The 20,320-nt window shown below is 47.9% G+C and overlaps 1 protein-coding gene across 2 annotated transcripts in view; it reads right to left on the reverse strand.

Annotated features, from left to right (window-relative positions):
* The window catches only part of LOC138492644 (somatomedin-B and thrombospondin type-1 domain-containing protein-like), a 281,295-nt gene that overhangs the window by 64,177 nt on the left and 196,798 nt on the right, over positions 1-20,320 (reverse strand). For both annotated transcript variants that reach the window (XM_069619947.1, XM_069619948.1), the window contains exon 3: positions 7,907-7,997. In XM_069619947.1, coding sequence (XP_069476048.1) covers positions 7,907-7,997 — 91 coding nt within the window. The remainder of the gene's footprint in view (positions 1-7,906; positions 7,998-20,320) is intronic.

Raw genomic sequence — 20,320 nt, forward strand, 5'->3', positions numbered from 1 at the left:
GAGTCTCCTTCCTTGACAATGAAAATTGCTACACCTTCTATTGGCATCAGGTGACTTCTTTCTGGAATTCAATAGCAGTTTCAGAGGTTACCAGACATTTGGTCGAAAAAAATTGGTCGACCAGACAAATGGTCGAACCAATTTGGTCGAAAACCAAATGGTCGAATTTTTATTTTTTTTATTTTCACCCCTTTTTTTTTTTTTGGGGGGGGGGTCCTTCCCCAAACCACTTTTTTTTTCTAAAAACCCATTTTTGTAAAAAACGAAAACCCGAAAAATAAATATATAATTAAAAAAAAAAATTCAACCATTTGGTTTTCGACCAAATTGCGTCGACCAAATGTCATTCGACCAGTTTTAGGTCGACCAAATGTCTGGACACCAGTTTCAGATTGTTTACAGTAACCCGTACCATTGTCAAATGTTCATCACATTGGAGCCCAGCAGGTTTTCATTTCATATTTCCTTTGGGGATGTCCTTTATTTGGCTAAAGAGCCATGAGCAGATGCCTGGCTGCATGATCCTTGCAGGCCAGCCCAAGCATTTCCCAATCGGCCTCTGAAACTGGCGGGCTGCCGTCAATGACAGGTTGGGTCTGGGATGCTCGTTGCAGCCAACAATAGCACTTCAAGCAGATGTCTCTCTGGGCTCGGCCATCTGCAGTCCAAAGCTGCCAACAGACCCCAAGTCCAACACTGCTGTATCTTCTCCACTGCGTCAAACACACATCTGCACCGGGCTGTCTTGAACTCGGGTCTCCCGGCTGTATATAACGAGCAAGAGACCAGCCGAGCTTCAGGTGGAGCTGCCAAATTCCCACTGGGAAGGTTTTCTGAAAGGCCCTGGTCTCTGAATAACCCATAGTTGTGTCAACCACATGCATACCTCCCAACTTGTCACATCTCCAAGAATGGTGAACTCCGATGTTTCTGGTGGGTGATCCCATCTCTTTGGCGATGCAGAATTATTTGGGAGTGAATGGAGGTTTGCACGGACACGGTGATCTCACTGCAGTCTACCAGAGGTATTTCGATTGTTTGGAGGATGTACCTGATCTTGGGAGCCCTTAGGATGCTGGAAAAAATATGCAGGTAGGGTCTCTGGGGTGCAGTGAAGGGTTCTTAGGGTTAGGGTTCAAGTTGGACTAATGCCCAAAAGTAGCCCCAACAGTCAGATGACTTGTGCAAGTAACCAATGGCAAAGCCAAACATGTTAGAAATTAGCTTTATAATAAGCTCATTGACTTATAATGGGAGTATAGGTACAGGTTAGAAACTCTGTAACTTACCCCTTGCACTCCGATTCTTCCCCAGACTTGGCAGAACAAAGGAAGGGTGTCCGAGGGTGCTTTTCCTGTCGAAAGCCGCAGTTCTTGATTCCCAGGGGTTGCAGGTTCAAGCTGATCTCCGGTTGGTGTCTTTTACTGTTGCAAGGACTCTCGGTCGAAGAATGCAGAAAACCTTGATGCAGCACCCCTCTCAGGTCTGGACTCAGGTCAGGTAAGCAATTTCCGGATGGTGGTCACCAACGTAGGGCGACGCAAAAGGACTCAGCAGCTGCGGTTGGACTTTCATTTCTATCTCGGGTCCTCTTGATGATAGGACGCCGACATTTCACAGGTGGTAGTCTTGCAGGGCCAGCTAAGGAATCCCCAAGTTTCAGGCCGAAACCCAGTATGGTGACACCGGGCAACACAGTAGCCCAAAAACAAAGCTGGTCAGTCACAAGACTGTTCCAGGGCCCTTCTGAAGGCTTCCTTTGGTAGGGCACCGCACATACGTTGGGAATGGATGGTGCCTCCACTCCAAGAGTCATAGCTCCTTTGCAGGACTACGAAAGATCAAGAGCAAGACAGGGCTCCTCCAGCACAGCAGCAGAAGTTGGTTGCCAGGCCTCCTTCAGTGGGGTCTCCGGTCTCTTTGTGGGTCTCACAGCTGGATAGGATATGTGGCTCCTTCAGGTTTCTCCAGGATCTCTGAATAATGTATGCAGGGGTCCTCTCCCTATCCTAAAAGTCAGGTAAGAGCTGATACTCTCACTACCCAATAGCAGGACTAGCCCACACACACACCCCAGCAGTGGTCCAATGAGGACCACTGGCGGAACATTCATGCATACCAATCAGACACACTGAGGAAGTTCTTATAAGGATTTTCCTGGCCTCTGAGGCCAGGAGGAAGGCTAAAGGACAAGATGGCAAAAGAACAGGTGAGAAATCTCGCGGCACGGCTATGTTTGACCAGTAGCCACAGTTAGTAGCCAAACGCGGTAAATGCAGCAAAGCTAAAACGTGCGGAAAAGTCACTGCTGCCCCCAGCATATCCTTCTAGCACATCTAGAGAAACCAAAAAAATTACTCTAGGGCAAAACAAAAATGCACCCCATTGTACTGCAGTGTAAGCTGCATTGTACAATGATAAAAAGTTACCACAAGTGATACAAAAGTAACCAAAAGTAGTAACATAGTAACATGACTAAGGGAAACAATGTTTGCCAGTACTGAAAGCCTGAAGGACATATCAAATTCCCCACAACACATGAGCAAAGGCCAGTGTAGTGAAGCGTAAGGCTTCACTGCACTGCAAAAAGTACAGGTCATATTTAAAAATAAAAGCAAAAAGTTTGGGAGTTCCATAAAGATCGAAGGGAAGGTGCACTAAAGAGAAATCTTTCCTAACAATATGCATTTGAGTTCACTTCCTAGCAGGGCAGCAGAGGCCCCCTGTAGGACTATCGGGAAGGAAGGTGGTCAACAAACTGCAGACTGCAGCCAATTACAAGCAAGATACGTGACCTACCCAGACCCTACAAAATGCATTAGGTAGAACCTGGGCCTTCACATCCTACATGTGCTTTATTATCACCCAGCAATAATGACAAGGCCGGCTGTCCCACACCACTGCGGTTACACAATGTCAAGAGAGGAAACGCGATACAGTAAATCAGCTTGCGCTCCCGGCACTTCCTCTATCTCTGCTAGAGGCAAGCCTACCCATCGTAGGGCAGTGGTGGACTATCTGCCTTAGGTGATCCAACAACCATTCTGAAGCATCCGACATCAAGGCTGATGCCAATGAGAAGACGTACTGCTCCACTTTGTTGGTCCTGAATTGTACAACCTCCTGCAGGTTCTCCCCACCATGACCTTCAAAATACTGATTACAGCGGCCTCACTTTGGAGACCTCCAACTACATTTGACCACAGGCAAATCCAGGCTACAATCCTTTCAACTTTACCAATATGGGCCGAAGGAAAGCATGTATTTTGCTGCACCTCTGCACCCCCTTGCAGCATTATGCGTGTTGCACGAACTGCTGCTGGAAACGCAGGAGCACATGAGCTCCATGTGTCACTTCCTGTTACTGGTGAAGTTCTTCAATTAAGCCGAGCAGCTGGCGAGTCACTGAAGAGGATGGCTTGCTGAATAAGGAAAGTGCTGAAGCTGGATTACAGGGCAGCTGCAGATTCACTGAAGATTATTGATTGCTGAAGAAGAAAAATGCTTAATCTGGATTAGAGCAGCTGTAGACTCAATCAAGATGATGGATTGCTGAAGAAGAAAATTGCTGAAGCTGGGTTGGAGGGCAGCTGTAGACTCAATCAAGATGATGGATTGATGAAGAAGCAAAGTACTGTTGCTGGGCAGCTGCAGACTCAATCAAGATAATGGATTGCTGAAGAAAAAAAGTGCTGAAGCTGGGTTAGAGGGCAGCTGTAGACTCAATAAAGATGATGGATTGATGAAGAAGCAAAGCACTGTTGCTGGGCAGCTACAGACTCAATCAGGATAATGGATTGCTGAAGAAGAAAAATGCTGAAGCTGGGTTAGAGTGCAGCTGTAGACTCAATCAAGATGATGGATTGCTGAAGAAGGAAAGTGCTGTTGCTGGGCAGCTACAGACTCAATCAAGATAATGGATTGCTGAAGAAGGAAAGTATTGAAGCTGGATTACAGGGCAGCTGCAGATTCACTGAAGATTCTGGTTTGCTGAAGAAGAAAAATGCTGAAGCTGGATTAGAGCAGCTGTAGACTCAATCAAGATAATGGATTGCTGAAGAAGGAAAGTGTTGATGCTGGGTTACAGGGCAGCTGCAGACTCAGTCAAGTTGATGGATTGCTGAAGAAGAGAAGTGCTGAAGTTGGGTTGCTGGGCAGCTGCAGAGTCACTGAAGAGGATCTGAAGAAGAGAAGTGCTGAAGTTGGGTTGCTGGGCAGCTGCAGAGTCACTGAAGAGGATGTCTTGCTGAAGAAGAGAAGTGCTGAAATTGGGTTACTGGGCAACTGCAGAGTCACTGAAGAGGATGTCTTGCTGAAGAAGGGAAGCGCTGAAGTTGGGTTGCTGGGCAGCTGCTGAGTCACTGAAGAGGATCTGAAGAAGAGAAGTGCTGAAGTTGGGTTGCTGGGCAGCTGCAGAGTCACTGAGAGGATGTCTTGCTGAAGAGATGGATTGCTAAAGCTGGGTTGCAGGGCAGTTGCAGAGTCACTGAAGAGGATGGCCTGCTGAAGAAGAGAAGTGCTGAAGTTGGGTTGCTGGGCAGTTGCAGGGTCACCGAGGATGATGAATTTCTGAAGAAGGAAAGTGCTGTAGCTGGATTACAGGGCAGCTGCAGACTCAATCAAGATAATGGATTGCTGAAGAAGGAAAGTGCTGAAGCTAGATTACATGGCAGCTGAAGATTCATTGAAGATACTGGTTTGCTGAAGAAGGAAAGTGCTGTTGCTGGGCAGCTGCAGGCTCAATCAAGATAATGGATTGCTGAAGAAGGAAAGTGCTGAAGCTAGATTACATGGCAGCTGAAGATTCATTGAAGATACTGGTTTGCTGAAGAGATGAAGTCCTGTTGCTGGGCAGCTGCAGACTGGCTGAACATGATGGCTTGCTGAAGAAGTGAATTACTGAAGCTGGTTGCTGGGCTGCTGCAGACTCACTGAAGATGATGGATTGCTGAAGAAGAGTAGGGCTGAAACTGTGTTGCTGGGCAACTGTCCGGTTCAGTGCAGGAGTAGCTCTGGTGGCGGAAGGTGCGGTCACGGTCCAGCCGTTGCATTTCAGGCAGTAGATGCGCTCCTGGGTAGTTCTTCCAAACATGTTTTGTAGGCCTTGGGCTCAGTCAGATGGCGGTGTAGTTGGTCTCCAGTGCTCTTGCTTCTTCCAATCAAATCCACATATGAACGAGCAGCATCAATTCCTTGAGGACATAGGTTTCTATGCGAGGGGCCGGCTTGTCAGGGGAAGAGAGCAACACTTGTCTCACTGGTAACAGGTGTGTCTGGTGCAGGTGATACCGGAACAGAGCTTTGCCATCAGGAAGTGTGTAGTCAGGTTTCAGGTTCTAACAAGGCCTCCTTATGATCTATCTTCAGGTTGGCGTCTTCTTTCATGCTTTGCAACTCATCCCCAAGAGCTACAAGCTGGGGGATCACCCTTAAATTTCAAGAAGAGATGCTGCTGGGGGAGGAAAGCACGCCCCAATCACATGGTTGGATCCATTCACGCAGTCTGGTAGCCTGCCGACCAGAGGCGTTGCTGGAGGGGGGGGGCTAACAGGGCTATATCCCCTGGTCTTTTGGTGAGAATCTCAGGAGCTACAACCAAAAGGCTAGCTGCCCCGAGTCCCGACAGTTCTGACATCAGCGTAGTCCCGGGACTTTTCCGGACCTAGCAACACCCCTGCTGCCGACTAGTTGGGGCTGCCACGTTCGGCATTCTCAACTTCTTTATCCAATTCATACCTTCACTCTGTAGCATAATTGTTGAATCTATATGTATGCCGACAATATGCAGATTTTGCTGAGAGTGCTGGGTAATCCACATAACACAGCAAAAAACAACTTTGTATGGTGCATGACTAGTAAATGGCAGAGGCGTTGCTAGGGGTGGGCTAGGGGGAGGGCTATAGCCCCAGGTCTTCTGGTTGTATCCCCGGATAGAAGCTCAGTGGCTACAACCAAAAGGCGTGCAAGCCCCGACAGTCCCGACATTGGTGTAGCCCCGGATCTTTTCCAGACCTAGCAACACCCCTGGCAGATGGCGAGACAAACAGGAAGGAAGGCAAATCGAGAGCGAGACTAAAGAGCGACACAAATAGAGAAGGACGGTGAGACAAATGTTACGTAACTATGCTTTCGTACTGTGCCAAATCGCCACCGGAGTAGTTGCAAAGCACCAAAATGGACTAAAGCAGGTGCATGCATAGTAAATGAGGCAAATGGACAGAGAAAGAGGGGCAACAACAGTGTGACAAACAGAAAGCGGCACAACTAGACAGGTGCACATTTATGCATTGAGACAAACAGAGCAGACACAAACAGAAAGTCAGCAAAGTTTAGAGTGTGAGATCAAAGGCACAGGGAAACAGGGAGCATCTCTGATAACGGAATGTTGCCACAAAGACATTGAAAAGAGACCCTCCTTGAGAGAGGGGAGGAGGTCGAGATGGTGGAAATGAAAGGGAGTGAGAGGCAGGGCAGAAGCGAGGGAGTGTGAGACAAAGGAGTAGTTTAGAACCGCCTAATAGTCACAACTAAAAAGGAGCACGCAGATGGCACCTGAACCCGTTTCTGAGCTTGGGACAAAATTTGTTTTGAAAGCCTACATTCTCCCCTCCAGTTTCCAGCACCACTGGAAGGATTGGAGGGGCGCTTTCCAGCAGCAAAAGCTGTTCAAATCGATCTTTTTGGGGACAGGGTGTGCACCAGTGTTACCGAAAGGATTTCTAAAAAGTCAGGCACTTTTCTGATTTACAAAAGTGTCCTTGAATCCTCAATAAGTTAACAAGTGGTGCTGTGGTCTGGAAAATGCCTTGATTGTGAAAGAAAACGGTGTGCAGTAGATGTTACCTGCAACTCACAGCTGCCGTATTACATGCAATAGCACTGCTTAGCCAGGAGAATCCCCCCGCGTTACAGACGGTTGCTAAGGCCGTTGCCAGGCCGTAAATCAGCGACCTGCAAAAGTCGAAGCTTTGGTGCCAGGCCGCCCCATTCTTACTTGAACAGAAGGTGGTATTTGTCCTCCATAAAACAACACGTTTTGTGCATGGCCCTTAGAATCGTGTCCACTTGTGAGGTGTTATTAACATTTCTGCACACGTGTTTCTGTATCAGCTAGGATTTTCCCCGGATGGCAACATCACTTTTCTGATTCACTGAAGATTCAATAAGACTTCACTAAATCAGAAAAGTAGCAGACTTTTTAAAAATGCTGACATTGACTCTGGTGCACACGCTGCCCCCCCCCCCCCCAGCGTTAGATCGTAGCTGCTTAAGCATGACATCTGCCATCCAATCCTTACACCCATCTCGGAACGGAGGTGATGCTAGAAACTGGGGGGGGGGGGGCGTTTTTTTCTTTGCATTCTGGTATTTGTAGTTCCACTTTTACCATTATAAAACTCGGACTACAAGTCGCAGAATGCAAAGAAAAAAACAGGACTGGATGAGCACCTACAGATTGCAATGTGTCATGTCGGCAACTATGAAGCCGCGAATGGCTGAGATATGCTGTAGACATGAGAGATTTGGCAACAGACCACCGCAGGGCCAGACTGGCCAGTAATGAGCTCGGACCAGGGCACTTGGTCCCCATATATCGAACCCAGATGGAGCGAGCGTGAGAGAGAAAGACATAAAAAGCGAGGTGCATGACAAGCCCCCCTGTCACTTATCACCCCTCCAGCCAGTCCTGACATTCTACACAAGGTCATTAAATAGAGGAATTGTGGCCCCACACTTTTAATGGGGAGGAACTAGCCAGGGAGGCCTAAAATGTCAGGTGGCCTTGGCCAAGAAGCCAGGAACGGATGAAAGTGTCCTGCGTGGGGGCCTCGTGGCAGTACTGCAAGAGATAAAGTCCGCTTGCGACAAGTGCCCATTCCCCCCCAGACCCCCTAATTTGGCCTACCTTGCCTGCATATCTTTCAGAAGCATGTGGGGTCTTCTCCAGGGGTCCTTGAAGTCTCTCTTGAAAGAATCTGGCAGAATCTTAGCCACCTCTACAAATAAAGAAGGATATTTCGTTATGCATGGAGTGCAGATGAGGGATACATCTGGGGTACAGGTAAGTATAAGCAAACATGTGTATTGGTGTACATTCTGACAAAGCCTCACCACATGGTACGCGGGGCTACATCAGGGGTACAGGGTAACTATAGAAAGCAACAGTTCTGTTTTTTCTTTGCCTTCTGGGGCGAGTAGTCCTGGATTTCCCCTTCATAGATCCATGACTACGAGGCCCAGACTGCAAAGAGATAAAAACAGGACTGCACCACCATCTCCTGAATTGACTGGGGCGTGTTGGCATGTATGACAGTTGGTTCCAGGGCCGCACTGACAAAGCATGGCAGTGCACTTCCTCACGTTTCCTAGCGTACAATCAAGGTCATATGGCTGAGAGCGGATGCGTAATACCTGCGCTCCAAAGTAAGACAATGGGCCTCATTACGACTCTGGCGCTAAGGGGTTAACGGCGCCGTGAAAGTCTGCGGCGCCGTTAACCCCTTAGCGCCTAATTACGAGGTCCCTTTGTGGCTCCCGACCTTAATGGCTGGTCTGGACCAGCTGTTAAAGTAGGGACCCGCAAAGGGACCTTGAAGGTAATTACGGTACTGCAATTTGCGGTACCGTAATTACCTCCTTCCCCATTCCCATTGAGCCCTATGGGGCAAAAATGGGAATGGGGATGGGGCAATGGTGCATGGGGAATTACCGCCCCGCCAACCTTGGAATGGGGAGGTAATTTCCCATTGCACCATGGCGGACTCGTTACAATACCGGCAGCAACCATTGTGCTAATAGCGCCATTGGTTACTGCCGGTGTTGTAATGAGGGCTAATGAAATGACAGATGTTGATGCCTGCAATCTTTAACAAAAGGTGAATGAGCACTGGTGTTTTCAATTTCTCAGGAAGCTCATGACCCCATAACACTTAATCCTTTACTTAGGGAAATGAGTGGTGGAGAGAGAGAAACATCCTTGGAGGGGTGGTGCCGTGGGGGAGCATGGGCGGCACCGAGGGGCATGGTCCCAGGTCAGCAATACAGTGGACCTCATTACGAGGATGGCGGTAACCGCACCGTGCTACCGGCGGGTTGCCGCCGTCCTCGTAAAACCGAATCCACCACCTGATATCCCGGTGCCACCAGGACATTTCGGCAGCCCGGGATATCATGTGGCGGATTTGGGAAGTCCCCATTCCTGTGGAGTCCCAAATGAATCCACGGGAATGGGTTCACGGAAGTACTGGCCAGTTATTTAGGGTGCCAGTGCATCCATGAAAGCTCTGCCATCTGGCGCTGTTGCACCCGGCAGATCAGACCTGCTTGGCGTAACAGCCCCCGCCTGTACTCGGAGTGTGGTGGTCCGGAAAAAGGGTGCCAGTACGTTGCTACTGGCACCCTTATTTCCAGACTGCCATACTCATAATGAGGTCCAGTATCTATCTCTTCATAGAACCCAATCCTGGCGCTTTGCATAAAAGCAAAGAGCATTGTGGGAACATAAGTATGTCCAGAATTTTAAATTTGAAACATGTCTTATTGTGATTCAGCAAGAAACCCTTTTGAGAGAATAATGGAAGTTGGGGTCTGCAGTTTTAATTGGTCACACTACTCACCCTAAGGAAAATATGTCTCTACATTGCAGGACACGTATACCAGTCTAGAGAGCTACAACTGAGGTCCTCTCCAGTGAATACGGTTCAGGTGCTTGTGGGGGAGATGCTGTTGGGGTTGAGGAGGGATGCGTTGAATATGAGATGGTGGGTGAAGTGCAGTGCGAAGAGTGTGGCTCATCCGGTGCGTGAATGTTTGAAGTATAATTGGAGGTTTGACTATTATAGGGACCGGTAGAGGAGGAAGGGGGGCACTTTTGGGTTTCACATGTGGGAAAAGGGAGCGCAGTGGGGTGTGGGCGATTTGATGACTGTGACGGGTACGGATTTGGAGAGATGGCCGAGGTGGATGATGGGGTCTCCAAAGGTGTGTTTGGGGTTGACGAATGTGGTGTCGAAGAAGAGAGGATTGCGGGGCGAGATCAAAGCTTTGGGTCAGGCGTATGTGGCAGGAAAGGAAGGATGCAAGGTGTTCACGGATGGTTCGAAAGACCCTGTGTCTGGGAGAGTGGGTATGGCGTATTATCTGGAAAGCACTGGGGAGTATAAAGTGGGACGATTGACGAATGATGTGTCAATCTGTACGGCTGAGTTGGTGGCGATTGCATTGGCGATTGATAGGGTGTGCGAGTTGGGGTTTGAGAAGGTGGTGATGTTTTCAGATTCATTGAGTGGGTTGCAGGCGAATGTGGCAGGGGATGGCGACAGGAAGGATGTGATTTTGGACATCTGGAGGAAGATTGATCAGTGTGTGCGTCGGGGAATGGATTTGGAGTTGGTGTGGGTCCCCAGTCACAGTGGCATTTTGGGTAATGAGTTGGTGGATCTGGCGGCGGGTGAGGGTATGAGAAGGGGAGCGGTTGATGTGAGGCTGCCTTTGAGTGTGGATGAGGTGAAGGCTGTGGTGGTGAGACGGGTCATGGATGAGTGGCAGGAGAGGTGGGTGAGTGGGGTGAAGGGCTGGTGGATGTTTGGTATTCGTGGGAAAGTGTCGTTGAAGGTGGATGTGGGGAGTCTGGAATGGAGGAGGGGGGAGGAGGTGATGCTGAATCGATTAAGGATAGAGCATGTGGGGCTGAATGACTGTCTGTATCGAGTGGGGAAGCGTGAGACGAGGGATTGTGCAGTGTGTGGGGTGCCTGAGACTGTGGGACATTTTCTGCTTAGATGTGAGAGACATGTTGAGGAGAGAGAATTGATGAGGGTTCGGTTATCTGCGCTGGGTGTGGCTGAGCTGAGTGGGAAGGCTTTGCTGGGAGGTGACGGGGTGAGAGGCAGGAGGAGAAACAGTGTGATGTTGGATTTTGTGAGGCAGACGTGGCGGTGAGAGGAGTTGTGAGTTTATGTGAGACAAGTATTGATTGGTAGGTCTGGTGCACATCATCCTTTAGGATGGGGAAGCGCCTGCGCGGGTGCGCCCACGCACCCGATAATGAAGAAGAAGAAGAAGAAGAAGGAGAGCTACAACAATTATGTGAGGCTTTGGCTGTTTCTGTATTTAGTTGCCCATGCCTTACTGAGAGCGTCTGCTGAAACGTGGGTTGCTAGTTTATGTGATAACTCGGCTTCAGGATAGATCTCGCAGGGAGTGTCCTGTTCTGAAGCAGATTTGTCTCACACTCGCAGTGTTGGAGTCCCCCACTCTGTTGTGTTCTTGCCCCTTCTCTGTGCTTTTCTTTCTTTCTGTGTTCGTTCTTTTATGCTTTGCTATGATTTCTAATGGTTTGTTATGACTTTCTTCCCTGTGAAGCCCTAATAATGGTGTGCTAAGCCATGTAATGCCTTCCTGCATGTGGTTTGATTGTTTATGCCCCCACTAACCTTCTACTTTCTAGCTCATACACCATTCCTCCCCAAATGTCCCACTGTGATTTTCCCCGCTAGGATTTGCTCCCATGCGTCCCACTGTAATCTTGCTCCTGTGTATCCCCCTGCAGTTTTGCTCCACTGTCTTTTTGTCCCTCAGACGCTTTCTTCCATGGTGCCCCATGATGTCCCACTTCGACCTTTCCCCCTGGTGTCTAATATAACGCACTGAGTACCTTACCGTGATTTTTCTCCCCGACGCCTAGTGTAAGTCGTAGGACTGTCTCCTACTTACCTTGACCTCATAGCATGCTGAGTTGTTCCTAGAGACTGCACAAGGTGTACACCCTCTCTGGAACCCATACTATGCACTCTCTGTCACTGATACTTGGTACCCACTGCTGCGTGCTGTCTATGTCTTCCACTCCACCCAGTGTTTTGCTATTCTCTTTCTGGACCAGTCACTGCACACTGTCCACTGCCAGAGATACTGGTGCCCTCCAAGGTGCCTCGGGACACCTCCTCAGAAGTACCTTAACTGAAGGGCCTCACTACCGAGACATCTCCCAAGTCGTACCCCTCACGCGACGTTGCTATTGCCACACTGTATCCAAGTTGCTGACCGGACCTGCCACTAAGATCCCTGCACTAACATTCTTAACCCTTACCTACAAATGCACCGAACGCATACGGACCAAGCCACTCGCATGCAGCAACTGAATAACCCACCCAATAGCCATCAAACAACAGATCTCTACACCTCTACAATCAACTTGCATATGGCAGCCAATGCATCCTAGTCCTGCAGTCACACATGCTTCTACTCTGGACACAAATTCCCCTATCTCTTAACACAGAGCACGTGGAAAACGAGCCACACCCAGAGCTCAGGATACTTCTGGTCTGTATGAAGGGATCTTTTATAACGTGCTTAATACCGCAGACCAGTTCTGTATGAATTAATCTTTAGTAACGCACTTAATACCAGAGACCAGTCTCTAAGCACTATAAAAATATATGCGAATAATAAAAACTGTTTCTGCATGCAGTAAACATGCGGAAACTGGACTGGTCCACATGATTCAGAGTAATGCAGATTTTTCAGTTATTCCCCATTTTAGATTCCTACAGGACTTACATCAGGGAAATTCCATATTACCCCTTGGGGGGTAATTTTGCCATTAGCACCCAAGAGGGTGCTAAAGGCTAGACAAAATATTTATTGAAAAATATCACAGATCTTCGTTACTGTGCATGCCGCTTCAATAACAGTGAGTCTGCTTTCAATGTTGATTACGTTATCATAAACGACACTGAAAACGAGCTCCCACCATAGAAGCTGAATCGCATAGATGAAGGTAAGTGAGGTTTTGAAAAATATTTTGGGGGTCATTCCGAGTGCGGCGGTAAGGGGTTAATGGCACTGGTAAGGATGCCGGTGGCATTAACCCCTTACCACTGCATTACGAGGTTCCCTCGTGGGACCCGCTCAGAACGTCATTAACGGGCCCGTTATTGGCTCCCTCCCCATTCCCATTGAGCCCTATTGGGGCTCTAATGGGAATGGGGAAGGGTTTTTTGAATGGGGACTTACCGGGTCCTCCAAGGTTGGAATGATCCGGTAAGTCCCCATTCAGAGAACCCGGACACGACTTTGGAGGCAGCCATGGCGCTAATAGCAACATGGCTGCCTCCAGACTCGTAATGACCCCCTTTGTCTAACCTTTAGCAACCTGCCGGTAACAGCACAGCCATCTGCATTAAGAGTCCCTCCATTCTCTCGAGGTCCTTAGCTTGGGTAGGGGGCCATTACGGGAAGCATTGGCCCATGGCCTTGGGTAATATCGCCTCAGAATAAGTTTGCTGGAGTTCTCTGTGCGTTGCTTTTCTTTGCTATTTTAACATTGTTTTAGATCTTTTAGTCTTTAGAATTGTAATGCAACAGGTTATTTTCTGTAATCTAGCTCTTTAGGTAAATGTACGCACCGTCATTTATAACGGGCCGGTACACAGGTGTTTTTAGGTATATGCATCAGAAGAGGCAGACCCTGCCTATACCACTGTTCAGAAGGTTTGGATCCCGGGAGGATAGCTCAGGGGCAATGTGCTCGCCTTGGAAGCAAGAACACACGGAGCACCACAGGTTCGATCCCCGCTTAGAAACCTCTGGGTATTAAGCGCGTAATAAGTAACATATCATTAAAAAGGCCTCATGCAGCCTCTGCCTTGGCTATTAGATCTCATGCACTGCCCACATGGGCCCCAGTCCTTTATGAGGAAGAGCGTCCGTGTCTTGCTTGTGTCTCAGAGGTCAGCAACCTGGGGCTTTCCAGACGTTATGTACCACGACTTCCATGATCCTTCACCATTTACTTTTTTTTTAATTAACTATGACTAATAACAGTTGAAGTCCAAAACATTTGGAGAGCCACAGGTTGCAGACTCTTCTCTAGGGTATGGTTCTGACAGTTTTCCCTTATCGACCTTTTTGAGAAACATCCCCAGTTTGTGTAGGATATCACATTGCATGGGTCAAGTCCTCGACTTTCTGCTGTAGTTGCCAGAAGGCTTTCTGGTGGCATGTTTGGAAACGTGGCCTTTCTCTGAGGGCTCTACTTCTCAAACTTGGCTTTTGTGGGTAAAGGCCGTTTAGTCCATGCTTCAGTGAATGGTGAAAGCAGGGTACAGAGGACAGATAACTGGCTGCTCTATTTCACACTATACATTTCACTCCTTTCTGGTCGAATCCTCCCCGTTGGTTTCTTCCCTTTTTCCCCAGTATACTCTAGGTCAGGGTTGTCCAACTTCAGGCCTTGAGGGCCGGATCCATGTTAGGTTTTTAGGATACCCCTCATTAATATTCATGAGATAAATTTGCATACAATGGTTCTAAATGTATGCAAATATATCCTTGTGAATATTAATGACGGATATCCTGAAAACACGTCAGGATCCCGGCCCTTGAGGCCTGGAGCTGGACATCTCTGCCCTTGCTCCTCTGTGCCTTCTCACCTTTTCCAGGAACCCTCCTTCCTTTCTATTCTCAGTCCCAGCTTTCTGACATGTCCCAGGACGCTCTTTCCATTCCAATAGACTTGTGAGAGGATGGTGGTCCCTCAACTATGAGTTCTGGAAAAGGCCTGAAAAAGGGCTGTTTTGGAGCACCAGGTGCAGAATATCATCTAGAGTGGACACACCATTGAGTTTCTTTCACTTCACCCAGATTCATGTACCCATCTGACTTCTTCGCCCAGCGACTGCCTCAACACAGTAGCTCTCTTGGGAGGAGTGGGGTTCTTGTTTCTGTTCCATAACCTAGAGGAGAATCTTTGGCGTTCTGAATCTCAAAGTCTCACCTGGCTCTGGCTCAACCTCTAGAATTTGTAGGAGTCCTTTTCGAGGTATCCAGTCGCAGGGATTTCTTTCCTCCTCTTCGGTGGCAAAAATCCAGTCACACATTGGTTGCGGGTTGAGACAAAGTCAAGGCCTTCAGGCGGGGAAGTGGAGTGAGAGAGACCCTGGGGATCTAGGGGATACCACCCGCGGTGTGATGCTGACCCTGGTGGAGATATATAGAGCAACCAATGGCGCATCTCCCCCATTCTCAACCCCTGCATGCCTGCCGGACCCCAGCTTTCAGCGAGGACGGGAAGTTAGACAAGGGCAAACCCACTCAGTGTTCGTGGTTCGCGAGTCCCATTCACAGAATAGAACATGGAGAGGAGAAGTAAATGAGTGAGTGCGGTCTGTGGCTCAGGCTTGCCACTGTGAGTTTACCAGAGACTCACTGTTGCAGGGGACCGTGGACACTTGCAAAGAGTCCTTTAGAAAAGGCAGATGACAGACACATCGCCTGGGACAAACCTTGTTATGTTATATTATTTCTTTCTTTCTTTATTGCATTAAAATTGTAAATTTATTTTGCAATATGTTACAAATTAATCAATGAAATAAGAGCCAAATTATTGTATTTATTTTTGTAGCACAACATTCTCCCGAATGCGTCTTGACGGCAGCGCTACAGTGAGGACATTTACTGCACCAAAGAAAATAGCTCCTGTTTTTGACAGATTCCATTTCACTCGATTTTTGTGCATCCAGGCCATTGTCTCCTCCATGCAACACCTAAAACTAAGTACGTTGCTAGACAGATCCTCCTTATTTCTGAGAAGGCTCTGGAAGTCATCAGAAGAATATTCTATTAGACTGTAAAGTGTATATAAAGGGAGAAGATATAACGTAAAACGGAGAAGCAACAACTCTACCGGTCAGATGCATAAGTACAAATTCATTTTTTAAATTTATTTTATTTATTTGCATTTATAAAGTGCACAAAAACGTCCCTGGCACATCGTGGCGATGTTACAGCGAGCTTGAAGTTAACATAGGTAAGATTTAACATAGTCGGTTGCAGTGGTATAGCAGATTACATACTATGAGGTCAGCATTGAGAATGACAAGTAGTAAAAGACAGAGCGGGTCAAGTGTTATGCTTTGCTATGGTTACAGTTCAATAGCGTAATTATACAGGCTGGTTTTAAAACTTTAGCGGAACAAAAAGGTTTTTAGGTTTTTGCAAAAGGTGGTGTAAATTCATAGGACGCGAGGGCTACTGTGTGTGTTCTAGGGCTCAGGAAAGAGTGTAGCTACCATAGAGACCATAGCATCAGACCAGAGGCAACGCTGGAAGCCGGCATGGCCAATGATGCCAAAAGCTGCTGAGAGATTCAGTGGTATCAATGCAGAGACACCGCCGCCGCCACCCTCCTAAGGTCATCCGGAATTGATATTAAAACTGACCCTGTCCCACCTACCGAGTCTCCAACAAGCCTGATTATTATTAAGAATGTACTGATTTTTCTACCAGTTGCTGAAGCTGTTTATTTGCCAAACAATGAATTGCCTTCCCAGGAAATAGGCGCTGATAAATTGAGCTGTCGTTTCTGGGATCTTAGAATAAAAGATTTTCTTCTAGCATGTTCTAAACATTGAGGGATAATAGTGGTTTCCATGAGAGTTCATTATGTTTTGTAGGTGTTTGCCTAAAACAGATCCAAGGGCTTTCCAAATGTTTGGGTGGACAATGATCCTTAGGGGGTCTCGTAGGTCTACATTCGAAAAGAAGAAGTGTGACTACTGTAATATTTAGCTAAGAAAACTGTGAAATAATTGATTCACAGGCCGGAAAACTGGAGCCATCCCTATAGCATCTGGATCAAGGCCAGGGGTGTGTGATTCGATACTGATCCTAATTAAATTTACTTTATAAGGGGAAAAAGGAGCTAAAGAATTCTCCTGAAGGAACTGGGCCATTTAGAGTCGAAGCGGCCATCTTCACTTTATCAAGAACTCTAGACAGTTCTTTTGTCCTGTTGCGGATTGCAAGTATCTGATTGGTATGCAATGTTTGTTTGGCATTGTGAAACATCCATTTATAGCAATGCTGTAAAATATTTATCTCTTTGCACTCTGATGGGCAGTCATTTCATCATCATTTTTAAACACACATTGAACACATTTTTATAATTAGTACCCAGCACTGTAAATCCACGGGATACACTTCACGTGGATTGGCTCGTTTCCGAGCCATACCACAGTGTAATCCCGTGGGCGCACGTACGTGCTTTTCGCGCCGGGTACACTGTTGTTTTCAAGCTTTCCTCCCATTCATTACTACGTAGGAAGTTGGCCCAAAATGGCGCCCTGTTGCTCCACAGTAATGAAGCAGTACGCGCGTTCTAGTGTTCCTAGAATTAATGTGTACTGCTGCGACGCCTTTTCAAACGGCAAAGGAAATGCTGCTTGAAAAGGTTTCGCTACAACATTAGTATCCTGGGGCAACAAACACAGGACTGCTAATGGCAATAACCACCTCGCCAGTGGGCCATTACCGCCAAAAAGTAATGCCACAGGAGGCCCCGTTAAGTAACTTTCGGCCCCTGGGGCATTTCCTTAGGCAGTAATGGCCCACCAGCGATTTTTGACATAATAATTGCTATGCCACGGCCAGCCTTATCTTTCCTGCCTTCTGATAGGTTTTGATGGCAGCTTGGGAGTAAATCATTGATAGCGGATATCTACCTTTCAGTAAACCGGGGTTCCTCTATACTTACAAGGAGGACATCTTTCTCAATAGGATGATCTTTAACCAGATGGCAATTATTAATAGCGGATCTTGTATGTAAGAATATGGTAGGAATATTATAGCGAAAGGGCAGAGGATGACCTGATAAAAGGTTGTTATTACCAAAGAAAAGGGAGGGATCAGCTGTAAGGACAAAGGACTGCATTTGTAGATGTTCTTTGTATATTTACTAATAGTAGGGGAGCCTTGAAAACACTATCTCAAAGTATAAGAAGGAAGAACGAGTTTGGTGTCCTGTTTGACATGGATCCCATCTGACATTTCCCTTCTGAAGGCTTGGTGCGCCTTAATTCTCCTTGTTGTGTTGCTCGGGTGATATCCGATTTCCACCTACACGCGGGCACCTTCCATGCAGCCAGACTCTGTTTCCGCTGGTTGGTCTTTGTTCACTGGATGCGGGGTAACATGCAAGGATTTGCCTCTTCTGGCTGCCCCTGCTCGGACCTCAGATTCACATTTTGGTTCCCTTGGATACTGGAATTGTTCGCTATTAGGTGAGTGTGGGTCACCACTCAGCTCTGTTAGGATTGGCCATACTCTGTCTTCTATGGACATGAACACTTCCCCCTTTGCTTGATTGAATGTTTGTGCTATCAGTTATGGAGCGTGTGCAGTTGTGATCAAGTGCACAATACTTACTACATCCTCAATGAATTAAGGACAGGAAGGAGGAAGAGGATGACGTGGTAATGCCATGGTTACTTACCAGTGATCGTCACTACTTTGAGCCCTATCCTTACTCCTCCCAGTCCTCCACCCCGCACCCAGGCCTGGATGCTTGATCTTTGTGCTAACTGGTTTGAAAAAAGGCGATGGACCACGAGTCCCACAATGCAATAGTGTGAGTTCCAGATTAGGTGGTAAGGCGAAAAACCGAGTGTTTGTTCAGATTCCTAGCTGGTGTCGCAGATGGCCTCAAGAACACATCAACTCTCAAAGACAGCTTAAGGGTTTTTATTTGAAGAGTCATAAAAGGTATCTCTAGTGGCCGTCCCTCACTTTCCCATCTAGTGTGAGGAGTTCCCTCCCTAGCCCAGTCATCGCTGAACCCCAGGATAGTCTCTAGAGTTCAGGAGCCCCTACTGTCTAGGAATCTGCCTGTCTGATGGTCACGGCCCGAGGGCAAATGCCCTTTCCAACTCTGTCCCTCTGGGAACACTTCAGGTGGCCACTAGCCTAGGTCCCCAATGCAGTATAGCGTAAAAATAGGGATCATACAGACACGCAGGCCCTACCTTTTCACGCCCTTATAGTCCTTGTCATGATGTTCTATTCTGTCTTCCCCTGTTTTCTACTCTTCTTCCCTTCTTCCTCCCACTCTCCTTTGTCTCGCCCTCTCTATTGCTCTTCCCACCTCTTCCTCTGATGTTCTCTCTCTCACTCTCTACTCCCCTCCGTTCTCTACACCACCACTCTCTTCTCTTTACCTTACCACTACTCTCCCCTCTCCACACTCTTTCTCCACCCACACCTTCTCCCACAGTCGCTCTCCTTTCACTCCCTCAGTCACCTTCTCATTCACTCCCTACACTCACTCTATTATCCCCACTCACACAGCTTGCAAGCACACTCACACCCAAATACCATTTTCTCCCACCAACCAATACCACACCTTGCACACGGTATCAGGTAATATTATCCCCACCAAAAATATTGCCATATATGGTTGCCGGGAACGGCCATAGGCGATATTTTTAGTGGGGATAATATTTGGGGTTTTTGGGAGTGTGGGTTGCGGGGGTGTCCCCCGCAGGTTCCATGCCTTAATATCGCCACAGAAATATGGCGATATTTTTGTATGGCGATATTTTTGCGGGGATATTAACACATGGAACCTTGCACACTCCTTCAGCAGTCCTCCACCATGCACCTCTGCACCAGCCATCCTCCACTTGGTCTCTTGGTCCTCCTTCTCCTCTGTGCTCCTCTGCACCATCCATCCTCCACTTGGTCGCTTGGTCCTCAATCTTCCTCTATGCTCCTCTGCACCACCCATCCTCCACTTGGTCGCTTGGTCCTCAATCTTCCTCTGTACTCCTCTGCACCACCCATCCTCGACTTGGTCGCTTGGTCCTCAATCCTTCTTTGTGCTCCTCAGCACCATCCATCCTCTACTTGGTCCCTTGGTCCTCTTTCTCCTCTGTGCTCCTCTGCACCACCCATCCTCCACTTGGTCGCTTGGTCCTCAATCTTCCTCTATGCTCCTCTGCACCACCCATCCTCCACTTGGTTGCTTGGTCCTCAATCCTCCTTTGTGCTCCTGAGCACCATCCATCCTCCACTTGGTCGCTTGGTCCTCAGTCCTCCTCTGTACTCCTCTGCACCATCCATCCTCCACTTGGTCACTTGGTCCTCAATCCTCCTCTGTGCTCCTCAGCACCATCCATCCTCCACTTGGTCGCTTGGTCCTCAATCCTCCTCTGTGCTCCTCTGCACCATCCAACCTCCACTTGGTCGCTTGGTCCTCAATCCTCCTCTGTGCTCCTCAGCACCATCCATCCGCCACTTGGTCTCTTGGTCCTCCTTCTCCTCGGTGCTCCTCTGTACCACCCATCCTCCACTTGGTCGCTTGGTCCTCCTTCTCCTCTCTTGACGTCACCCCAATAACCCGCACCTTTCCGTTTCCTGTGCCCCTTTTTATCCTCATCATTGGCTCTCTCCCTCATCTCTACAGGTGTTCTCTTTTTATTACATTTCAATCAGTACCTCTTTTGCTGCCTAAAATATAGAACCTATCAGAAACCAAGGGCTTACA

Source organism: Ambystoma mexicanum, chromosome 10, assembly GCF_040938575.1.
Source record: "Ambystoma mexicanum isolate Mex_15411 chromosome 10, UKY_AmexF1_1, whole genome shotgun sequence".
NCBI lineage: Eukaryota > Metazoa > Chordata > Amphibia > Caudata > Ambystomatidae > Ambystoma > Ambystoma mexicanum.